Source organism: Scardinius erythrophthalmus (assembly GCF_964197995.2).
Source record: "Scardinius erythrophthalmus genome assembly, chromosome: 22".
NCBI lineage: Eukaryota > Metazoa > Chordata > Actinopteri > Cypriniformes > Leuciscidae > Scardinius > Scardinius erythrophthalmus.
In genome coordinates this window covers 3,827,197-3,850,565 of record NC_138242.1, presented here as the reverse complement: position 1 = coordinate 3,850,565, position 23,369 = coordinate 3,827,197, and the positions used below count along the sequence as shown (strand labels likewise).

The following is a 23,369-nucleotide window of genomic DNA, read 5'->3' as shown; positions in this document are numbered from 1 at the left end:
AGAATAAATAAAGAGCGAGTCATCTTTAGAAATATCACAGTGACAGACACTTCAAAGGAGTCAGAAACGAGCAGCCGGCTTTGAAGCACACATCATGTGCTTTTTCAACAGGCTCGTGTGTATTAACTGTGGCAAATCTGAGGTCAAAACCACACACACACAACACAGGTACAATATGTATGAATAACAGATCATTGAAGTCATCTATACACTAACACATTACTCAATATTTAGTCCATTCTGGCTTACGTATGGAAATAAATAAGCTACACCTTATGTTAAAGTAGTCATAAACAACACTTTTGGTTGACGAAAACATTCCTTTTTACACAAATAATGATTACAGGAGAAGAATATTGATTAATAAAGACTTAGGCTAGTGTATCCCTTCATTTGTAATTTCTCACACAATACTTTGTTATGAACTCAAAATACTCGATTTGTAAACTAATACATTTAGATTTTTTTATCACATAACAAGCTCCATGTTTGGCTTTTCTGAACACGTGCGTCTGGCAAATCCGCCGTTATAATAGCAACCCGCCATGGAACAAGCACGCCTGCTCTTAAAGGGAATGTGAGATGACGCTCTGATTGGTTTATTTCACGTTACGCCCAAACCACACCTATGAATAATGAAGCTACTTCAGACCAACCCATTTTAGATTTGAGACCCGCCCACAAAGTTACTTGCGTTTCAGATCGTTAAAATAGGACCCAATGTGTATCCCTTCATTTGTAATTTCTCGCACAATACTATGTTACGACCTCAAAATACTTGTACCATAGTGCATGATTTGTAAACTAATACATTTAGATTTTTTCATCACATAACATGCTCCGTTTGGCTTTTTTGAACGCGCTTTTAGCACCACTGACTAGACATTTCACTTTCAAAGTGACGAAACGAAAGACGCAAGAAGCAATGCAATATCATTTTGTAGAAATGTAACCATGTGCGAAGAAAAGATGTGCGAAGCTACCAAATTAATTTAGAATGATATGAAAACAAGTATGGTAGTGTACTGTTTTAAATCCGTATTTGAAGTGTCTCGCCTTGCGTGTCAAAACAAACTCCACGAGGCGTCAGTGATAGTTATCATTTGGCCTCTAGAGGCCGCTCTCGTACAGCAGACTCTTCTCAGCCGCTCCAGCAACGGACACAACCCGAAAAACTATCGGTATGGATATTTGCGGATTTGTTGTTCCAACAATCGGTTATCGTGGCAAAACCGATCAATCGTCGACCTCTAGTCCACTTGTAATGTTAAGTCAAGCTTCACATCAATTTAGCTTCACATGGACATTTCTCTGTCTGATTCTCCAGAAAACAGTTTGCAACTTTAGCTTTAAGATTTCTACATGCAAACGACCTCGAGTTGAGCGTTAAAGGTTTTCTGCTTGCTGGGTCTTATATATTTGGCATTTTCACTAAAACTACAAGCTGATTTCACTCAACTCTAATGTTAGCATTTTGCTAAGCTAACAGCTTGATACTCCAAACACAAAAACTGATTTAAAACATGCAAATTTTTAATCAATACATTTCTGAACATTTATGTGTGACATTTCTCTTTGGACTCATTTTAAGAGCTTGTTGCAATGCATGATTTCCTTTTCTGTGAAGGTTGTGATGCCTAGCAATGCCAAAACAAAAGATTGACATGATCATAGGCCTTCAAAAATAGCATTCAGACACCTTTTTTTTTTTTTTTTTAGCAAGGAAGCAAATCAACATTACAATAGAATAAAGGGCTTTGTATGTTTCTATATAAAGTAAGGCCATCTTGGCTCAACAAATACTTCAGTTTGCATCACTTCTCATTACATTACACACTCGGTTAATAATAAACCACTCATTTCATCCCTTCGAGGCACAAGCTGATAGATATTTTCAGCATTTTCAGCCATCTGGCTTTAAGGTCATCAACAAGACAAAGCATTTGTCAAGAGGAAAACAGAGACCGATCTGTAGATCTGTGGTGAGTTCTGGTTGGGGCCATTGGACAATTAAGCAGTTGGTCTTTGTCATCAGTGTAGGAATGGCTGAATCATCGAGCATCACGCATATCGAATCCTCAGAGAGACACTCATCCTCTCTGCCAAGTAGCCAGACTTAAATGTGAGCCATGATGCACGTGACAGAGCAACAAAATGCTTGTGTTTTTAAGCGAATGCGTCATATTGTCGGATATGGTTAAGCTGACCTTAAACAAAAGCATAACATAGCATCCGACTGAATGTAGTGGGTGGGAGCGTGATTAACACATGGGCAGCTGAGAGAACGATATTCATGGAGATGAACAGCAACTCTCACTTCAGATCTACCACAGCAGATTAGCAAAATTGTGTTCTGTAGGCGACAATTAGCGTAGCATCACCCATGGGCAGTTAAAAACACACAATTAATTCACCTCACCAACACAAAATATGAGTAATAATAGGCATCTAAAAGAACATAAAACAACTTGTTTCATGGTTCTGTGAAGTGGAACCAATTATAATGGCTTAATATTTAATGACACCTTCAGCTGTAAATACACGGGCCAGGCTTTATTAGCTAAAGATGCTTCCTGCCCCTGAAATTAAATTCACAATACAGTTTAAAAATGATGAGTGTGGCCCAAATCGTGTTAACAGAACTGTGCACATAGAATAAGAGAACAATCGAGAAGAAAAAAGACAAGATGATGGGGGAAAGAGAAATAAGACAAGAAGAGCCAGTGAGAAGAGATGAGAACAGAGCAGTAGAATGTAAAAAAAGAGAGATGAGACAAGGAGGGACAAGATGTAAAGAGATGAGAAGAAACAAAAGGAAAAGAGGACAGAGAAGGAGTGACGAGAAGAGATAAGGAGAGAGAAGTGTGAAATGAGACCAGGTGAGACGAGTAGAGAAGAGAAATGAGAAAAGCAGAAGAGAAGAGACAAAAATGAGTCTTGACCAGACAAAACAAGACAAGGACAGAAGAGACAAGAAAAAATAAAAGACAAAAGGAGAGAAAAAAGGGAGAAGGACAAACCAGATGAGAAAGAAAGAAGAAAAGGAGAAATACGTCGAGACAAAGAGAGAAGAGAAGACAGTAAGAGAAACTAAAAACCATGACCAATTGGAGACAAAATATAAGAGACTTGAGAAGAAATGAGACAACAAAAGATGAGCAAGTAAGAGACGAGATCTGAAGAGATGAGACGAGGAGACAAGAACAAGCGAGACTTGATAAGACAAGATAAAGAGAAAAGGATTGACAAGAAGCAGGAAGAGATATGGAGAGATTGAACTGAGGAATGAGAGCAGGTAATACAAGCAGAGAAGAGAGGAGAAAAGAAAGAAAAATAAGAGATGATAAAAGGCAAGCAAAAAGTGAAGAGAGGAGACAATACGAGACCAAAATAGCCAAGGAGAGATGAGTCTTGACCAGACAAAACAAGATGAGGACAGAAGGTAAAATAAATGATAGAACAAACGGGGAAAGAAAACAAAGAGACAAGAAGTGAAAAAAGATGTAAATGGAAAAGTAGAGACTAGAAGAGATACAAGGAGAGACAATTAGAGGAGAGAAGAAGAGATGACATGAGGAGAGAAGGAAAAATAAAACAAGCAGAGACAAAAGGAAGGAGAGAAAAGGAAGATGTGAAGTAAAGAAACAAACTGAGAAGAGAGGAGAAATAAATCGAGACAAGGAGAGATAAGGAGTGATGTAAAATCACAAAAAAAGAAGAGACAAAACTAGAAGAGAAGAAAATAGACAAGACAAGATGAGAACAGAAGAAACAAGAACAAGAGACAAAAAGCAGGATAAGAAGAGAATGAGAAAGGAGAGAAAAAGAAGAGATGAGACGATAAGACATGAGAAGACAAGCAAGACGTGAGGAGACGTGTGTTGTGATGCCTGATCACTTATTTATCTTCAGCTTTTAAAGCTTTATTTCTCGTGAGCGTCTGAACGAGGCTGTCGTCATCGCTCCGCACTGGCGTGGCGCTCAGGACCGCGGGGAGGGATATATTTAACGGGAAGACGCTTTACGTAAGAGATGCCCTACTTTCTGCAGTGTAGCGTGGAGAAAATGTGCTTCCTCTCCTCAAAAAGAGTCTCTCCTTCTCTCTGCGTGCGTGTTGTGAATCGTTCGTTCTTGGCAGATCTGATATTTTTCTTACCTTCCGTCAAAATCAACATCTCTTTCATCCTCCCTTCTCAATCATTCACTCTCACTGACTGATATGTTTCCGGCTTTCAATCATCTCGCAGTCGCTCTGAGTTGTCCTGCATTTCATTCACTCTTTCCCCTCCCTGCATCTCTCTCTCTCTTTCCTCCTGCGTAAATTTCAGATCACACACGCACGGCTCAAACCACAACCCCAAAAAAATCCCATTTGAAGGTGTATTACACTGCATATCTCAAAAACGGCAAATATGAGTTACCATCTGCATGTAAAAAAAAAGAAAAAAAAGGCCTTGAATAATTTAACAGACTATATATTACACAGTTAGAAAAGCACCGTGCACATTGGTTTTCTCGCTAAACCGGCCAGCGTTAGACTGAAAACAATGGCCGTAGTTAATGAAACATGAGCAGAACGGATGCCTGCGTAAACTGTTCATAACCGTTCGTCATCACTGTGATAGATCAGGTAAAAAATGGTTTAATGAACATTTTATAGTTTCTTTCACTCATGTTTCAAGAATGATGGCCATTGTTAAAGGGATGGTTCGGAGTAAAATCAACCTATCAAATCAAATTTGCACCATGACCTCGAGCCAAACACCCCCCAGAAGCCTTTTTCCCTTGGTCGAACATTATTAAAGTTAGAGCTTATTTAGAGATATCAGCCGAATGGCTTAGTGCAGGCACTAATGGATCCAAGGCTGTATCTGGTAAATTACTCCACTAATAATGCCCAGAATGGCACCAAACTTCTACAGTAGTACAAATAGGTTCTGTACTCATAAAACGAGGCAAAAAAAAAAAAGTCATCTACTGAATTTTTCGTCAACGATACCAGGGACACCGAAACACCGGGGAACATGAAATTTGGTGGGCATGTAGCCCCACTAGACTTTTACGGAAAAATTTTGTTTGGTCCCCAGGGGCCACTCTCCCCCCCCCCCCCCCCCCGCGCTGGGCCCCCCCAAACCCAAAAAATGCAGTTTTTCCTAAATAACTACCTGAACCGTGGCACCGAGGATGAATAAATTTTTATGGTATGTTGCTCTTCAGGGCCCACATCAACCTAGCCTATAATCACTAATTTGTGATTTGCGCCCCTCCCATAAAAAATGAAAATGCAATATTATTCTGCTTTAATCGCCCCTATCTTCAGTTGAGATGTTCAGAACTGCACCATATTTCATGTGTATGATTAACTTGACATCCTCTGGGGGTATGCTAAGTTTCGTAGAATTTCATCCATGGGGGGGGGTATAAAATAAATTCATTTATGTGCACATTTAGTGACTGTACACTCATCGGCCTGTAGATGGTGGTGTTGAGCGAAGGGTTGCTGGTTTAGGATGATACTGTCACTAAGGTTGCCAACTGTCCCGAATTAGGCGGGACGTCCCGTATTTTGGGCCTAATTTATTTGTCCCGTGCGTGACCTCCCGTGTCCCGTTTTTTGACAAGCTGATAAACCACTGACTGATACAACAGCAACAGCAGCAGTGCTGACCACGACACTTGAGAATGATCACCGACACCTGTCATCATCCAATCACAGCTTTTTTTAATCACTGTTTTGAGACAAATCATTGTTTGATTTGCGAACATCCTCTGCCGTCTGGTCGCTTCCGCTTCAAGCCGGACTCGTCTCGCGCTAACGGTAATTTCCTTTCACTGTCCACGTTTTGATTTCGGCTAATCAATTTGGCGAATGCAAACAACGTGATTATTGTTCATGAGTCTAACATCCAGCCACGCAAGAAAACATGTAATCTACCTGAGGGAATAATGTGCTCAAAAAACATTTCTGATTATTATTAATGTTTTAAAGCTTTTAGAAAGTACATAGAAAGCTTTTGTAACATTATCTTAACTGTCACTTTTGATTAATGTAATGCATCCTTGCTGAATAAAAGTAGGCAATTACTTTCTTTATTTTTTTTCCCAAAAAATAATCTTACTAACCCCAAACTTTTGAACTGTAAGCCTAGTGTATAATGTTAAAAAAGCTTTCTATTTTAGATGCTGTTATTTTGAACTATGGTTTGTTTGTAATGTGACTTTTTTCATGTATGACATTAAAATTATTTTTAGAATTAAATACATAAATAGGTTAAGCAATACAAATGTGTTTATGTCTGATAACCTTTTAAACACAAACTTAACTGCAGACACTGAAATGACGTACACTGTGTGATACAGTACAAATATTTTGAGTGTCCCTCATTTGCCTATAAATAACCACGATTGTCCCGCATTTTCCTTTTCTGAAGTTGGCAACCCTAACTGTCACACACACACATGCAGGAATACAAACAAACGCAAGCATCCACACGCACAGACACACACCCATACACACACACATACAAATCCACATGCACAGACACACACACACAAACACACACGCGCACACACATGTACGCACGCATACATACACGCACAGACACACAGACACACACATACACAAACACACACACATACACACACAGACAGACATGCACATACTACTACTTTTTTTAGGTATATACATAAACACACAATACAGCCAAATTGCTCCACGTCATTTATTTTTGTGGAAAGCCAGTGCAGGCCTGAGCGGTCATATTTTGTACCGCCATGCGGTACATCTAGTTCACTTTCTTTCCTACATTTAGATAGGTGGGCAAATGCATTTTTGTCTCAGTGCATGCATTGTTTTAGTTTGACAGGGTCGGCGCTAGCTTAGCTTAGCATAATGAATGGAATCCTTTGTTGCCAGCTAGCATGGCCTGAGTAAAAGTGATAAAAAAAAAACAAAAAAACACCTAATTACTTCTTGTGGCCTGCGTATTCACAACAAGTACAAATAGTGATGCAGATTAACACTAGGCGATTTACTATGCAGATATTAACTTGGGACTATATTAGGGGGAAGCACAGGCGAAGCACTGCTACTTGGGCACAGAGATATCACGCCCAAGTAGCAGTGCTTCGCCTGTGCTTCCCCCTAATATAGTCCCAAGTCAATATCTGCCTAGGAAATCGCCTAGTGTTAATCTGCATCACTATTTGTACTTGTTGTGAATACGCAGGCCACAAGAAGTAATTAGGTGGTTTTTTTTATTTTTTATATCACTTTTACTCAGGACATGCTAGCTGGCAACAAAGGATTCCATTCATTATGCTAAGCTAAGCTAGCGCCGACCCTGTCAAACTAAAACAATGCATGCACTGAGACAAAAATGCATTTGGCCACCTATCTAAATGTAGGAAAGAAAGTGAATAAGCCCTATTTCAAAAAACGGTGGAGTGTTCCTTTAATAATGTTCGACCAAGGGAAAAAGGCTCCTGGGGGGGGGGGGATTGGGGGGGTGTTTGGATTTGAGGTCATGGGTTGATTTTACTCTAAACCATCGCTTTAAGAACTATTAAAGGGATAGTTCGCTTAATGAAAATTATGTCATCATTTACTCACCCTCAAGTTGTTTCAAACCTGTATGAGTTTATAGGGGAAAAAAAATACTATGAAAGTCAATGTTCTCCATCAACTGTCTGGTTCCCGACATTCTTCAAAATATCTTCTTTTGTGTTCAACAGAAGACAGAAACTCACACAGGTTTGCAACAACTTGAGGGTGAGTAAATGATGACAGAATTTTCATTTTTAAGTGAACTATCCCTTTAAGTAATATTTGTTATTTTTAATGATGCTTAATGCACTTTATGGATTCAATGGATTTAGGTATGCATTAATAATAAAGTTCTGGCTAATAATAAGCCAATAATTGTTTTTTTTATATGATTAGGCCAATAGGCCTAACTATTAAATGGTCGATATAAAAATTCTACTGTATGTATAAAAAATAAAATCAATGAATTTAGCTTTATAATGCACATTTAACAGTGTTATTAAATCATTAGTGTTTTTTAAAGATTAACTTTAAAGGGATAGTTCACCCAGAAATGAAAATGTGTCTTTATTGGGTGAACTATGGCTTTATGTGAGCATTGCAACATGCACAATTACATCCAATATCAGTCTAATCGACAGCACATACTCAATAAACCAAAAATACTGTCTAATAACTCGCATATCAATTCACTTAATTCTCTCTTCGTAAATTAGGCCCCTTGAGGCTTTCAATTCTTTATGAATTTATTCAAGAACAGTGTACAAATCCACTCTGCCTAAAATGTTTCATCAATGAGGTATTAATGAATTGCATTAATATTAATATTTGTATGCAGGCAAACCGAAAGGATTACGAAAGTAAGAGCTCTAAGCCTGTTAACACGAACGCTGGCAGACTTTAAGGAGAATCACACTGGAGACTCAAAGCTCTATGGAAACTGAGTGGGTGGGAGAATATTATCCTTTGCCTGTCAGCTTGTTATTCTGCGAACACTTTAAGCCTTTTATAGCTATTTGTAATATAAATGCACCATGATGATGATAGAATATCTGAACAAAAACCTGGAATGATATTATGGCTTGATTTTCCCATATTAGATGAAGTGTTGAGGTGAGAAGCAGGGGATGTTTCGAATGACACTCTCGAACTGCTCATACTTTTTCTGCAGTATGTACACTTTGCACTGTATGCATATGCTTACATATATCAATGCATATATTGATATAATATGCAGAAGCACAAGAGAGCACACTGTGTGAGATTCTGCATCCCAGAAAGCAATGCACTTGACTTGACCTTTCTTTTCCACTGTGATATAAGAATATCAACCACGACGTCACATTTCTCATCACTTTCTTTACTGATTAATGGATCTGACCAAAGGCTTTTAGGCAAACTTGTTCAAAGGTTCAAACCCTGGAAGAGCTGATCCATCACCACTGTGCCCTTGATCAACACAGTTAACCTGGGGCGAAAAGACTAAGGGTTGCACAGCCTTCTCTGCTCCTGGAGAGTTGACTGTGATTTCTATAAACCCTGAGGATCTTGATTATCATGTTCAGGTTTCTAATTAGAGTTTGGACTGTGGACCTCCAGGAGCAGGGTTTGACACCTTTGCACTTTGGCCTAGACTTAGGATGCGTTTACAAGACAATAATGTCCTAAAAACGGAAACGTTTCTCCTTTACGTTTTTTTTTGTGTACAGACGACAACGTTGTCAAAACTCTCCCGTTCGCCTTGATCCACAAACACTGCCTGTATTCTGCTGCCAGGCCAGTAGTTGGCGATGTCCTTAAACAAAGAAACACTACACACCTACAGACTGAACACGTATCGCACATGCGTAGTGTTGCCTTAACCGTTTTCACAGATTCACGCTTTTTGTAATTTTATTGGTAACGGTATCGTATTCAAAAACTTGCACTTTGAAACCTGTTTTCTACATTTTGCATTTTCAGGACCGCAAAAACACTGTTATCGTGTAAATAAACAACCAAAATGCATAACAAAGTTTTCCATTTTTTTGTTGAAAATGGTGTTGTGTCCCTAAATGATGGATAGACATTTATCTTGGAAAAAAATACATTTTATCTATATTTATCTATTCCAGCATTTATCTGAAATAGAAAGCCTTTGTAACATTATAAATGTCTTTATCTTCCCTTTTGATCAATTTAATGCATCCTTGCTGAATAAAAGTATTTGTTTCTTTAATTTATTTTAGGAAAAATACTTTGAAAACTTTTGAATGGTAGTGTATAATGTAACAAAAGTGTTCTATTTAAGATAAATGTTATTCCTTTGAACTTTATATTCATCAAAGAATCCTTAAAAAAATTGCAGCTGTTTTTAACATTGATATAACAATCATAAATCTTCTTAGAATGATTTCTGAAGGATCACGTGACACTGAAAACTGGAGTAATGATGCTGAACATATATATATATATATATATATATATATATATATATATATATATATATATATATATATATATATATATATATATATATATATATAACAATAGAAAACAATTCAATTGCATCAAATGGATCAAATAAATGCAACATTGGTGAACAGAAGAGGCTTCTTAAAAAAAGTCTTCTTTTTGTATGTTTTTAAAAGAAGTCTCTTCTGCCCACCAAGGCTGCATATTCAATATATAATGCAATGCATGCATCATATCTTCTAAGAATCTATTGAGATAAATTTTATTCTAAATAATAAAGAATCTGCCAGGGTCCGCCTGTACGAGCCACAGACACTATTGCTTAAATGGCACGAGCCTGTGCTGCTGATAAACACATGTAAATTCGTGTCAGTACCTGTAGTTATACGAGGGGAATTTCTTGCTCTCTTTCAGAAGCATTCTGTAGAGTGAAAGTACATGCTCTCTGCTGGACGCCGCCATGATGGAAACAGTGCTGTCAGTTCGACGCAAGGACCCAAGAACAGCTACAGGAGGCGCGCCTGAACACATACACGCTATTTAGCGTTAAAATATACGATCCAAGCGGATTTTCAAGTTTAATTGATGCAGTTTTTTCATAAGTAAAATATCATAAGGTAATAGAGGGTCGTAAATTAATGTATACTATGAGATGTGTTGTTTATATTCATCAGGCACATCAGCAGTCGTCTCAATAACAGCACGCGCTTCCAGATAGAGGTGAGTGAGGGGTTGTTCTGTAGTTTCATGCGCTGATTTGCACACATTTATTCTGTTTTTGTGAATTATGACGTGAGAATTACTGTCAATGTGAGCATTTGGCGGCTGTTATTTGAAGTGTGGCTTGTCAGTATTGAGTTGTTCGTTTGAATATAATTTACAGGCTAGCTATAGCTTGTTCATGAGTCTGAGCAGATTAATCTCAATGAAACTCCTCATAGAAACAAAAGAACAATATATCTGTTGTTTATATTGGTATTTATCCTGCCATAAAATATATCTGACTCTTTAAATTAAGTCATCATGTGATTTTATGTGATAGTGTTAGATTTACTGTTCACTGTTGTTTTCCCACTGCTGCTTTTTATATTTACATGTTTCAAATAGCACTTTTGTGTGTGAACATTGAACTTTTGTGATATAATAACGGAAATAACTGAACTTTTGTGTGTATAATTTCAATTATTGATATGTTTTTGGTCTCATTAACCTCCCAGATAGCACACGTACATCACGGGAGACGTCTATTTGATGTGTGTGTTTACATCTGGAAGACGTATTTTTTTAGAGTGTTTGCTCATCTGCAATACGTCTATAGGACGTTTCCTGTCAGATGTCAAATAGACGTTTAGAAGATGTGTCTATAAAATGTAATGATTTAGAATGTATGTTAAACTGACATCTTAAAGATGTCTATCAGATGTTAGTAAACAGCAGATGCTTTCCAGATGAAGTGATCTTTAACAGACATCTTGCAGACGTACGTGTGCTATTTGTATGTTACTGTCCATATACTATCCATATTTGTAATATTATAAACTACCAATCACTGGCTTCCGTACGCGAGTCTTGATCCGGCTGAAGAGTGATCGCTGATGCTGACATTTGGATAATAATACAAATAATCAAATAATTCAAATAATATTTGTATTTGCGCAAATACAAACAAAAATATGAGTGAGTTCACCTAGTGTAACAGCGCAGCGCTTCTGGGTTGTACTTCAGAACGGAGGCTCACTATTGGCCGACGCTGGTCATGTGTGTGATGCTGGCCAATAGTGAGCCTCCGTTCTGAAGTACAACCCAGAAGCGCTGCGCTGTTACACTAGGTGAACTCACTCAGAGGAACACAGAAGAACATGAAGAGTTGAATAAAGTTGTTATTTTAGGTTTGTAAGTATTCTCGTCGCTTGATAAACTTAAGGTTGAGCCACTGTAGTCACTTGGACTATTTTAACGATGTCTTTACTAACTTTTCTGGGCTGGCAGATATCAATTACATAGAAGCTTATGGAGGAGTGAGACAGCTCTCAGATTTCATTAAAAATATCTTAATTTGTGTTCTGAAGATGAACAAAAGTCTTACGGGATTGGAAAACATGAGGGAGAGTGATTACTGACAGAATTTTCATTTTTGGGTGAAATAACCCTTTAAAGGGGTGGTATAATGCCCTTTTCACAAGATGTAAAATAAGTCTCTGATGTCCCCAGAGTGTGTGTGTGAAGTTTTAGCTCAAAATACCCAACAAATATTTTTATATAGCATGTTAAAGTTGTCTCTTTTTGAGGGTGAACAAAAATGCACCGTTTTGTGTCTGGCCCTTTAAATGCAAATGAGCTGCTGCTCCCAGCACACAGGGGGCGGAGCTTCAAGAGCTTGTGTGTGTTAGCAGCTCCGATTACCTCGCAGACACACACTATAATGACACAAACTGTTCTGCCTTTATGTTTAAACGGAGTCAGGCAAAGATAGAGAGACTCAAGAAGAAGAGACAACACGTAGAATGCAACAGGACGTCTCTGAACGGTTAGTTGATGAATTTATGTAGCTGATGTGGAGTTAACTATCTTTAATTAGAATATCATGCTAATCTGTAAATGGCTCGTATAGAGCTGGTAAGTCCCGCCCCTTTCGCAAAACCCCGCTGGACCTCAAAGTTGAAAAACCGTCAATGCAAGTGAATGGGAGAAAATAATTATTTTCTGGTCCCGTTTGAATTGTGCCATGAATGTGAACATATGTTGTCTGTGAATTTTTTATATAACTTTTCGTGTAAAGAATGATACAATTTAGCGGGTAGAAGTTTGATACGGTTAGACTTTGTGTGAGAGCACTTTGTGGACTACAACTCTCGACGCGTTTGAAACGTCAACACCACTCGCACACGGACTAGCTCACGGATCCCGCTAAACATGGCTGTGTCTTTGGTGCACTTCACCGCCTTCTTTCAGGGAGAGGACAAAATCGTTGAAGTTGGTGAAAACCATGGGTAAGTCAACTTTATGGGGTGACGTCACATAGGCGACATGTAGTCTTTCTCATTATGTCTTTTCCACAACTGCTAGCCGAAGAATCATACCATATACTGTCAAACTCGTAACATGAAAAGTTATATAAAAAATTCACAGACAACATATGTTCACATTCATGGCACAATTCAAACGGGACCAGAAAATAATTATTTTCTCACATTCACTTGCATTGACGGTTTTTCAACTTTGAGGTCCAGTGGGGTTTTACGCAAGGGGTGGGACTTACCAGCTCTATAGGAACTGTTGTCTGTTCGCACACAGTGACTTTCTATTGCATGTGAAAAGACGGATTCCCGGGGGCGGGGTTTATGCAAATTTTGGGGTTTGTGATGTCACTAACCCGGGAGGAATGTGGTGTAGTCTCTACCAGCCGTTTGTTGTAGTCCTTAAAAAGCGATTTATTTAAAAGCAAATATCTCCCTTTGCTTTGAACTTTGAGCGTTGTAACTTTGCAGATGTTGTTTATGCTCAAACAGCAACATTACACACTAACTAAAGTTAGAAAAGTGAAATCACACTCAACCACCCCTTTAAGAGTCAGGTCTTACCCAGCACAATATGAACTACCAGCGGCGTATTCCATACGAAACACCAGCACCGGCCGTTTTAAAATAGCCATTTAAACACACAGTTTATATACTTACTCCACAAACATGGAAAGCATTGATAAATAGCATTTACCTGTTGCCTTTGTGTTGTGTTTTTTTCTCAGCCTTGATGAAATGCTGTTGTAGAGGATTTTGTCTTTTAGCTTGTTGTGGTGAAAATGTCTCCATTTTGCTCTTTCAATTCCATATCTTTTATGTCTACATTTCATCTCTGTTCTCGCAAAAAGGGAAAAGGGCTCTAGGGGAAAATGTAGTTCTCGGGGGAACGCCCTCGTGGCTAGTTCCTACAACTGTGTTCTTATACCCGATGCAAAAGCCCTTTAGGCAATAATATTTGATGTTTTGGTTAAGTTGAAACCCAGTTTGTAACTTATGCTGTCTTGCCAAACTCATATAACCTAAAATATTTTCTTAAAGTTGTCATTAAACAGAAGTTGTTTAATGTCTTTTCTTCCGTATTGTGATGTATATCCAAGTGCAACGGCTTCTCGAACAAGAATAAATGTGGGCGGGGCTGGATTTTGTCTGTGGGGAATTGATTGGATGGTTGTGGTTTGCTATTGGCTGATCTCATGTGAGTGACAGGTTGCCCCGCCCTCGTTATCAGAGAAGAGATATCGCTGCTAGAAAGAGGGGAAGCTATTTTGATTCAAGATTACCAGGTGTATGAATTAAAAAATAATAAAAATAATAATGTGTGCACAGATAAATCATAAATACTAAATACTGTTTTAATGTACCCAAGTGTACCTAAAATAAAACGAGTTTAATATACAGGTTTGTGGCTCTTAATTTCTTTTTATTAATTAACCACTTGTAAAACTATGTTCACTGTTCTTTTTTATAAATATAGGATTTGTATTAAATCTATTTTCATTGAGTCGAATTGAGAATCGAATCGGGAATCGAAATCGGATTTAGAATCGAAATCGAAAATCAAATCGAAATCGAATCGAATTAAATCGGAACATCTGAATCGATACCCAGCCCTAGCTGACTGCCAGCCATGCGTGTTCTGCGTGTAAGGAAGTAATTGTCTATATCATCAGCCAATCAATAGTCAAAAAGGGAAACCGAAGCTGGAACTTCAGATATTCAAACCCTAAACAATGCAGCGCTTGCTTACCATTTCGAATATCAATCATGCTGATCACTTCATTCCAGATCGCTCATGTTGGTATGAAAATATTCCCGTATTTGAATGCTCAGGGAAGATGATGTAAAATTAGAACAGCTTTTTGTCTGTGCCGTCTAGACTTCGTCTTGAAGCCAGCGATCTCTCTCACCAACGGCCCGACGCGATTCAACACGCGAAATCCCGTCGACGTGTGGAAACCATTGCAAAAACTAGCCTGACAAACGCTCGACGTTGGCAGACATTTGGCTTTGTGTCACAGCCTTTATTTTGACAGTGACTTCCATTTTAAGTCGTGTCATCTTCATTTATAGCACTTTTAACAATGTAGATCGTTTCAAAGCAGCTTTACAGCGATAATAGGAAATTACGGTAACAGATTTTTTTGGCTTCACAACAGCTCTAGGATAAAGTTATTTTCCAGCTAAAGCTAGTTTTTGGTTGATTCACTTCCATTGCAAAGATCATTTAGGGTCCACTTACACAACACCATTTCAACTGAAAACAGTAAACTTGTAATGTGTTCTGGCTGTTGATTTGCACAACAGTGTTTGGTGGCTCAGTGTTTTACCACTTTCCACTTCCGTTTCGAGGTAAAACCTACATCAATTACATTGCACTTTTGCTAATAAGCAGACAGTTGCAAATCCACAAATTGCACTTTAATCTGTTTAACGTGATGTAAAATGAAGCCATGATCCTTCCTGGAGCCGTGAGTTTTCAGGCAGCTTTCCTCAGAAACCCATCAGATCAACCCATGGATTTGCAGATCTGTAAGTTTTAGAGCTTCCAATAATGTCCACTTTCTCTGTGAAATGCTGGCTAAGGGAATCAAATGCCACACTGTCTGGTGAAGAGTCGATGTTTGAAGATCCTTGTTCTAAAATTAAAGTGTGAAGTAAGTCACATCTCAAACGAATGTCACTGTGATGTGTTAAAATCTGCTGGAGATGTTATGAGAGGTTATTTTACGACTGCCATCAGTAAATTAAATGCTTTTTTTCTGATTCAGCACGGTTAAACATGGAGTGTGTGTGTGTATATATATATATATATATATATATATATATATATATATATATATATATTGTGTGTGTGTGTGTGTGTGTGTGTGTGTGTGTGTGTGTGTGTGTGTGTGTGTGTGTTTGTGTGTGTGTGTGTGTGTGTGTGAAATGAACTGTATAGCACTGTTGTATTGAGACACTGATGACTGTTGGTGCATTTGCCACTTTTATGTATGGCCAGTATGTCTGTAATGGGCTGTAAACTGGTGTTGGCGACAAAATCTGACATTTTTGTTTAAAAAGTATTGTGCATCCCTTTTTGAAAGTGACTTTTATGTGAGCTGGGCTTAATGCATCTGTTGTACTATTGAAACATTTCACATGAGATCCTTGGAAATGTGGAGAACGGGAGACGACAGCAAATAAAATTGTTGTATTTTCAGGCTGGCTTATTTGGCAGACGAAGGCCAGTTTTCCAGTTAAATCAAGCTTTTATTACTCCAAATGGACTTTAATCCAACTTGACAACGTCTACTGTTCCTCCATTAACAGTTTTTCACGTGACTTCTCCAAGATGCCTTTCGAGTTACTTGCACACATCTCAGTTTAAATGGCAATCTCATATGTAGTTGAATCTAGTTGAATCTAGTTGAATCTAGAGAAGCCAGATGTATTGTTTTGAGTGTGTGTGTGTGTGTGTGTGTGTGTGTGTGTGTGTGTGTGTGTGTGTGTGTGTGTGTGTGTGTGTGTTGGTTTGTCACCTGGATAATATTCTTCAATTCAAAACCACATGCATAGGTCTGTCCGTGCATATAGTATGCTTGAAAGTTGTACTATTGACACTTGAGATCCTTGGAAATGTGGAGAACAGGAGATGACAGCAAATAAAATGGTTGCATTCCCAATTGCTGTGTTTCCATGACTTTTTAAAAGAGGGAAAAATATTGAGAGAGATTGATTACAGCAGTCAGAAGAGAAAATGGTGTGAAATTTGCCATCACACCCTCAGGCATTGTATTAGAAACACATTTGCAATGTTAATCAGCTTGTTTTTTTATTTAGTGCAGAGGTAATATAACACAAAGTATAGCATTATGAATATATATTTGACATTACATTTCTTTATAAAAATAAATTATATATACACTCACCTAAAGGATTATTAGGAACACCTGTTCAATTTCTCATTAATGCAATTATCTAATCAACCAATCACATGGCAGTTGCTTCAATGCATTTAGGGGTGTGGTCCTGGTCAAGACAATCTCCTGAACTCCAAACTGAATGTCAGAATGGGAAGAAAAGGTGATTTAAGCAATTTTGAGCGTGGCATGGTTGTTGCTGCCAGACGGGCCGGTCTGAGTATTTCACAATCTGCTCAGTTACTGGGATTTTCACGCACAACCATTTCTAGGGTTTACAAAGAATGGTGTGAAAAGGGAAAAACATCCAGTATGCGGCAGTCCTGTGGGCGAAAATGCCTTGTTGATGCTAGAGGTCAGAGGAGAATGGGCCGACTGATTCAAGCTGATAGAAGAGCAACTTTGACTGAAATAACCACTCGTTACAACCGAGGTATGCAGCAAAGCATTTGTGAAGCCACAACACGCACAACCTTGAGGCGGATGGGCTACAACAGCAGAAGACCCCACCGGGTACCACTCATCTCCACTACAAATAGGAAAAAGAGGCTACAATTTGCACGAGCTCACCAAAATTGGACAGTTGAAGACTGGAAAAATGTTGCCTGGTCTGATGAGTCTCGATTTCTGTTGAGACATTCAGATGGTAGAGTCAGAATTTGGCGTAAACAGAATGAGGACATGGATCCATCATGCCTTGTTCCCACTGTGCAGGCTGGTGGTGGTGGTGTAATGGTGTGGGGGATGTTTTCTTGGCACACTTTAGGCCCCTTAGTGCCAAGTGGGCATCGTTTAAATGCCACGGCCTACCTGAGCATTGTGTCTGACCATGTCCATCCCTTTATGACCACCATGTACCCATCCTCTGATGGCTACTTCCAGCAGGATAATGCACTATGTCACAAAGCTCGAATCATTTCAAATTGGTTTCTTGAACATGACAATGAGTTCACTGTACTAAAATGGCCCCCACAGTCACCAGATCTCAACCCAATAGAGCATCTTTGGGATGTGGTGGAACGGGAGCTTCGTGCCCTGGATGTGCATCCCACAAATCTCCATCAACTGCAAGATGCTATCCTATCAATATGGGCCAACATTTCTAAAGAATGCTTTCAGCACCTTGTTGAATCAATGCCACGTAGAATTAAGGCAGTTCTGAAGGCGAAAGGGGGTCAAACACAGTATTAGTGTAGTGTTCCTAATAATCCTTTAGGTGAGTATATATATATATATATATATGAAAAGTACCTTTATGCTACTTAATGTCCTTTTGAGAAACTGTTAATCTCAGTTGTGTTTCTGATGGGTGTTGACCGAATGTCTTTCCTTGAGTGAAATATGGATTTATGGTGAATTTCAGTTATGTTTGCAGTCCTTGTGTTCTGTGTGTTTTCAGTGCCAAGGTTTCAGCTTGATTTGTGTGTTTTTTTTATCCAAGGCTCTTTCTCTGCAGATAACAAATCAACCCATCACCATCAGCTTTATGAAAAGCACAAGCTGCCTTCAGTCTCCTCTGAGGAACATGTTTCTCTTGCTTTCTCCGTCTCTGAAGCATGAAGAACGGGTCTGTCTTTGACCCGCCGAGATCGATGTCGTGCTCATAACACATGAGTGTAGAGAGATGTTGAGCTCAGCGGGGTTGGGGTGTTGAAGATGAGGTTGGATTTAAAGGGTGTCTGCTCCTCAGCGCTGTTGGAGAAGGTCACAGACGTGTGCTGTGTGCAGATGGCCCTAGCTTTGAGTGGAAAGGTCACCAGCGAGTGGCAGGTCAAGACAACAGACTGTGAAATCGTGTCATCTGATTGAGTTGATCTCTCCATTTGGAGCCCAATTAACAGAGGGAGAAGAAATGACAGCTGATTATGCCCAGGATTATTTAATGCTTTTGTTTGGTTATGTATTTATTTATCTAGTTTTAAATGAAATACAAAGTTATTTTTTTGTCATGTAATAAGATGATAAATAAGCCAGAGGAAGTGGTGTCCAAAAACTTGGGTTAAAAAAATGTAGCCAAGATTCATGATAATTAGTTTTCTGAAAAATGCTTATTTTTATAACAGAGCATAGGAGAAACTGAAGAATAACAGCACACAAATAAATACATCAAGATATTATAAATAAAAAATGTAACACACTTGAGCTTTTAAAAATAACAGAAAACAAAGCTTGTGTCTTTTATGCTGTTTTAAATTTGAAGGTACAGAACCAATCTATACATTACAAACAATTCCTGTTTTTTAAATAAATGCTGTTCTTTTGAACTTTCTATTCAAAGAATCCTAAGAAATATCATGAATTCCATACAAATCTAAAGCAGCACAAAATCATAAATGTTTCTTGAGCAATTTCATGTGTAGTTGAATCTAAAGAGAAGCCAGATGTATTGTTTTGAGTGTGTGTGTGTGTTGGTTTGTCACCTGGGTAATATTCTTCAATTCAAAACCACATCCATTTATGCATGGGTCCGTCCGTGCATATAGTATGCTTGAAAGTAGATCAGAGATCAGTGCTGTTTTGGCAAGACTGTCTTGTTAGATGATTCTTGTTTTCATGTTGATGACATGCAGTTTTCACTGTAGATGGTGTGGAGATTGAGACAGCTTGTTAGTGTACTTTGTTTCTCCTTTTTTGTCCACCGATTGTCATTCTTCCCTCGCAGCATCATTGAAAATACAGTCTTTTTTTCTCTTCACTTGAAAATCTCTCAGTCAATCTCTTTCTTAATGAGAAACAAAACTTCTCGATGACAGCTGAGGCCGTCTTCGGTTCTGTTTTATGTGTATTTTTTTCTTTTTTTTCCTCTGATATTTGTTTTTTATTTATTTTTGAGACATAAGTGTTCATTGAATCGATTGTAAAATCGATTTTCCATGTCTAAAGACGTTTCTATTTTAAACGCCAAATATGGGCAAATCCACGGACAGCTAACAGGCATTAGGACGACCGTAAAGAGGGCGCTTGAGATGCACACAAGTCAGCAAATATTCCTGATGATTTATTGGTGTGAAGTTTCGTGCACAATGACAAACAGGTGTGCAACATTCTCGAAAAACAATAAGCAGAGTGGACTGCCATAGCATAAATGAGAAACATCTCTGCAGGATTCAACATGGCTGTGTTTACAATTAGAAATGTCAAACAAATTTCACCTACGTAGGCGATTGTTGACCGTAGCCCGAATCTGTATCTGTATGCATGAGACTGTCTGAATACCAGCAGAATTCACATTTTTGTAGTAAAAAGAGACACATTATGCAGAAGTATAAGTAGATTATGCAGAAGTATAATTTGCTGTTATGTGTGTTTGTCAGAGCCTGCAGTCGCTGTGTGACGCGCGTTCGCTGCGGGCGTATTACGGCGCGCTCCGAGAGAAGGCCGTTAAAATCGATTCCCTATTTTCGTTTTCAAAACTTGTGTTGGTTGGTCCGATCGATTGTGCAATCGATTTTCGAACATAAAGTGACAGCCCTAATACAGTGCCTTCTAAAGGGGTGTATGTAGAATTCAGAAACTCTTGTTATTAGCGAGTCGACACCTGTTGGTGTCAAGTAAACTACTGCTCATGTATGCACTTATGAAACATACAAGAGACTGAATGTGATTCAATGCCCTGATATTCATGTTCTCATGGCGAAGATCCTGGTTGATGAGATATGATCTTCCAGCACTTTTTCAGCTGTGCGCTGCTATTCAATGGTGCACGGTAAATCAAGACCAGTCAATCTGAGCGATCAAACCAGTCCAAGCACACTCCAGCGTTAAAAGAGTGTCTGATTGGTCTCTACACATCTAAACACCATACCCTAGATCCATTTTCCATTGAGCTTTTATATGAGGTTGGAAGTCCCGGAAGTGTCCCAGAAGTCCTATAGCTTTAGCCAAACAGCATGTCATGTCCTCAAGATCTACGCATCAGGTTATGTTGTGTGTGTAGTCTCATTCAAATCAAGACGTCCTGCACTAAAAAAAAAGAAAGAAAGATGTGTGATGTACTATGGTTTACTAATATTTTGCAAAGCTACAAAGCAGGCGTGGTGCAAAAACCTCATCTGTATAGACCTTATGTCGCCCCGCCCCTTTTCATTACAATCCTCATGATAGCTTTTGTTAACTTTACATTAAGTAAATCAACTTCAAAAGCTAATTACTCCTGGACAGCGATGCCATATAAATATACAGAGCGACCGCAAAAACGGAAGTTCAAAGACAATATTCTAAAGATGGCGGCGCCCTTGTTTCTCTGGCGCATAAGGTCTATACTGTTTGCATGTTGGTTTAGCGTTATTAAATTGCGATCGGTTCATGAAATTTAGTGACTACCGTTAGAGTCATAGAATGTGATTATCGGCCGATGGCGATCGATCTGAGCATCCCGACTTTTAACAAACATTCAGATGCCGTCCACATTGATGAGAGCGGCGTTTAGATGAATACGTACATATGTGCTGCACGCTTTCCTCTAAAGAACAAAATAAACACGCAACAAAAATGACAGCAGTGAGAAAACTGCAGTGAAGAAAACATCTGATCACAGCGATGTGGACATTTTTGCACTAGCTCTGCAATTCACCGGCATCATGATAGTTTGATTATTAAGTACATTTGGGACTATAGACTATATAGATCTGACTATGTGAAACTATAGTTTGAATTAATCCCATTTCTTTGAAATCATAAGCATTTGTTTCATGTGTCATATATTGGAAGAGAGGCTCTCGGGATTTTCCAGGTAAAAACGTCCCAAGTGTTTCACATCACACAGTCTTTTATTGTCTACAGGCTTTCATAGACTACCTCAGGCAAGGTCTTATTTTTTAAGTTTTGCTACAAGCTGTTCACACATCGGCAATAAAAAAAATAGTGATTAAGACTTGACAATTCTTAAATATAGCCCCTTTAAATATATATTTCTTTATTTTTTGTCTTACACATATGAAGAGAATATTTATTTCCCCCCTGAGTTGTCTGTTCGCATAAATTTCTCAAAATATCCTATTCTTTTTGGCAATGCTAAATTCGAAGGTTCATGCATAATATAGTAATAAAGATGTCTAGAGCAGAAGAAAAGAAGTACCGGGAAACAATAATGCCATCCTCAGGGACAGATAGAGAGCAAAACCATTAATACAGGACAGGAGAGAATTTTCCCATTAAATATATACATATCCTATAGGCTTCTGGAAACCATTTCAGTCATATGATATCATGCAAAGTCTTTTGGTATGACAGAAAAAAAAAATATCGGGGAAGTTGGGTAACACTTTACAATAAGGTTTCATTCCTACATTAGTTATCATGAACCAGCTATAACCCATACATCTACTGCGTGTATTTTGATTTCTAAATTTACTAATAAATATTTTAAATGAATCAAAAGTTATATCTGTTCGCACAAGTTAATGCACTAGCATTAACAAAGATTAATAAATGCTGAAAAAATAGTTGATAATAACTAATGCATTAACCAATGCTAACAAATGAGACCTTATTGCAAAGTGTTACCCCAAATTGTTATGCTATTAATTCACTGCACCACAATAATTCATGCACTTTTCTTTTTACATTGAATGCCTGATTTGTCACACCATTTGTCAGCTTAAGGGTTCAGTCTACATATTTTCTGTCCTGTTCGGATCGGTTAATTTTCTCCACTCCCTGAGGACGACTTCTGTCTTTTCTCTGTCAGCATTAATGCTTTCTTTCAACTTTTATATTCTCTCTGCACTTGACATCTTTATAGTCCCTGAGAAGGAAAAGGTGCAATGAAAAAAAAAAGTTAGAAAGAACAGCTATTGGGAGACATAGGGCTATACAGTATTATGTTTCTATATATATATATTATATTGATACATTATTTTTTATATTCTATATGTATTTTTGACTTTAAAGGGATGGTTCGGAGTAAAATCAACTTAGGGTCCTTTGCACCATGACCTCGAGCCAAACACCCCCCAGAAGCCTTTTTCCCTTGGTGGAACATTATTAAAGTTAGAGCTTATTTAGAGATATCAGCCGGATGGCTTAGTGCAGGCGCTAATGGATCCAAGGCTGTATCTGGTAAATTACCGCACTAATAATGCCCAGAATGGCACCAAACTTTTACAGTAGTACAAATAGGTTCTGTACTCATAAAACGAGGCATTTGAAAGTTTGTAAGTACATAAGGAGTTTATTTAAATAACACTTGCCTGACGGCTCTTTTGCCAGGACTTTTACGGGCTTTTCCCAAATAACGGTAATTTAAGAGATAGCCTACAGCCTCGGATCCATTAGTGCCTACACTAAGCCATTCGGCTGATATCTGTAAATAAGCTCTAACTTTAATAATGTTCAACCAAGGGAAAAAGGCTTCTGGGGGGTGTTTGGTTCGAGGTCATGGTGCAAAGGACCCTGGGTTGATTTTACTCCGAACCATCCCTTTAATGTGTTTGCTCTGAAATGACA

At 38.4% G+C, this 23,369-nt stretch overlaps 2 protein-coding genes across 2 annotated transcripts in view; one reads left to right on the top strand and one right to left on the bottom strand.

The window, feature by feature from the left end:
- lyrm4b (LYR motif containing 4) overlaps positions 1-10,496 on the bottom strand; it is a 75,430-nt gene extending 64,934 nt beyond the window's left edge. Inside the window, exon 1 of the mRNA XM_081352972.1 lies at positions 10,377-10,496. Coding sequence (XP_081209098.1) covers positions 10,377-10,462 — 86 coding nt within the window. The 5' untranslated portion in view covers positions 10,463-10,496. The remainder of the gene's footprint in view (positions 1-10,376) is intronic.
- Positions 10,497-10,678: 182 nt separating this feature from the next.
- Positions 10,679-23,369, top strand: part of fars2 (phenylalanyl-tRNA synthetase 2, mitochondrial) — a 157,281-nt gene continuing 144,590 nt past the window's right edge. Inside the window, exon 1 of the mRNA XM_081352963.1 lies at positions 10,679-10,720. The gene's annotated coding sequence lies outside the window, so the exon portion shown is untranslated. The remainder of the gene's footprint in view (positions 10,721-23,369) is intronic.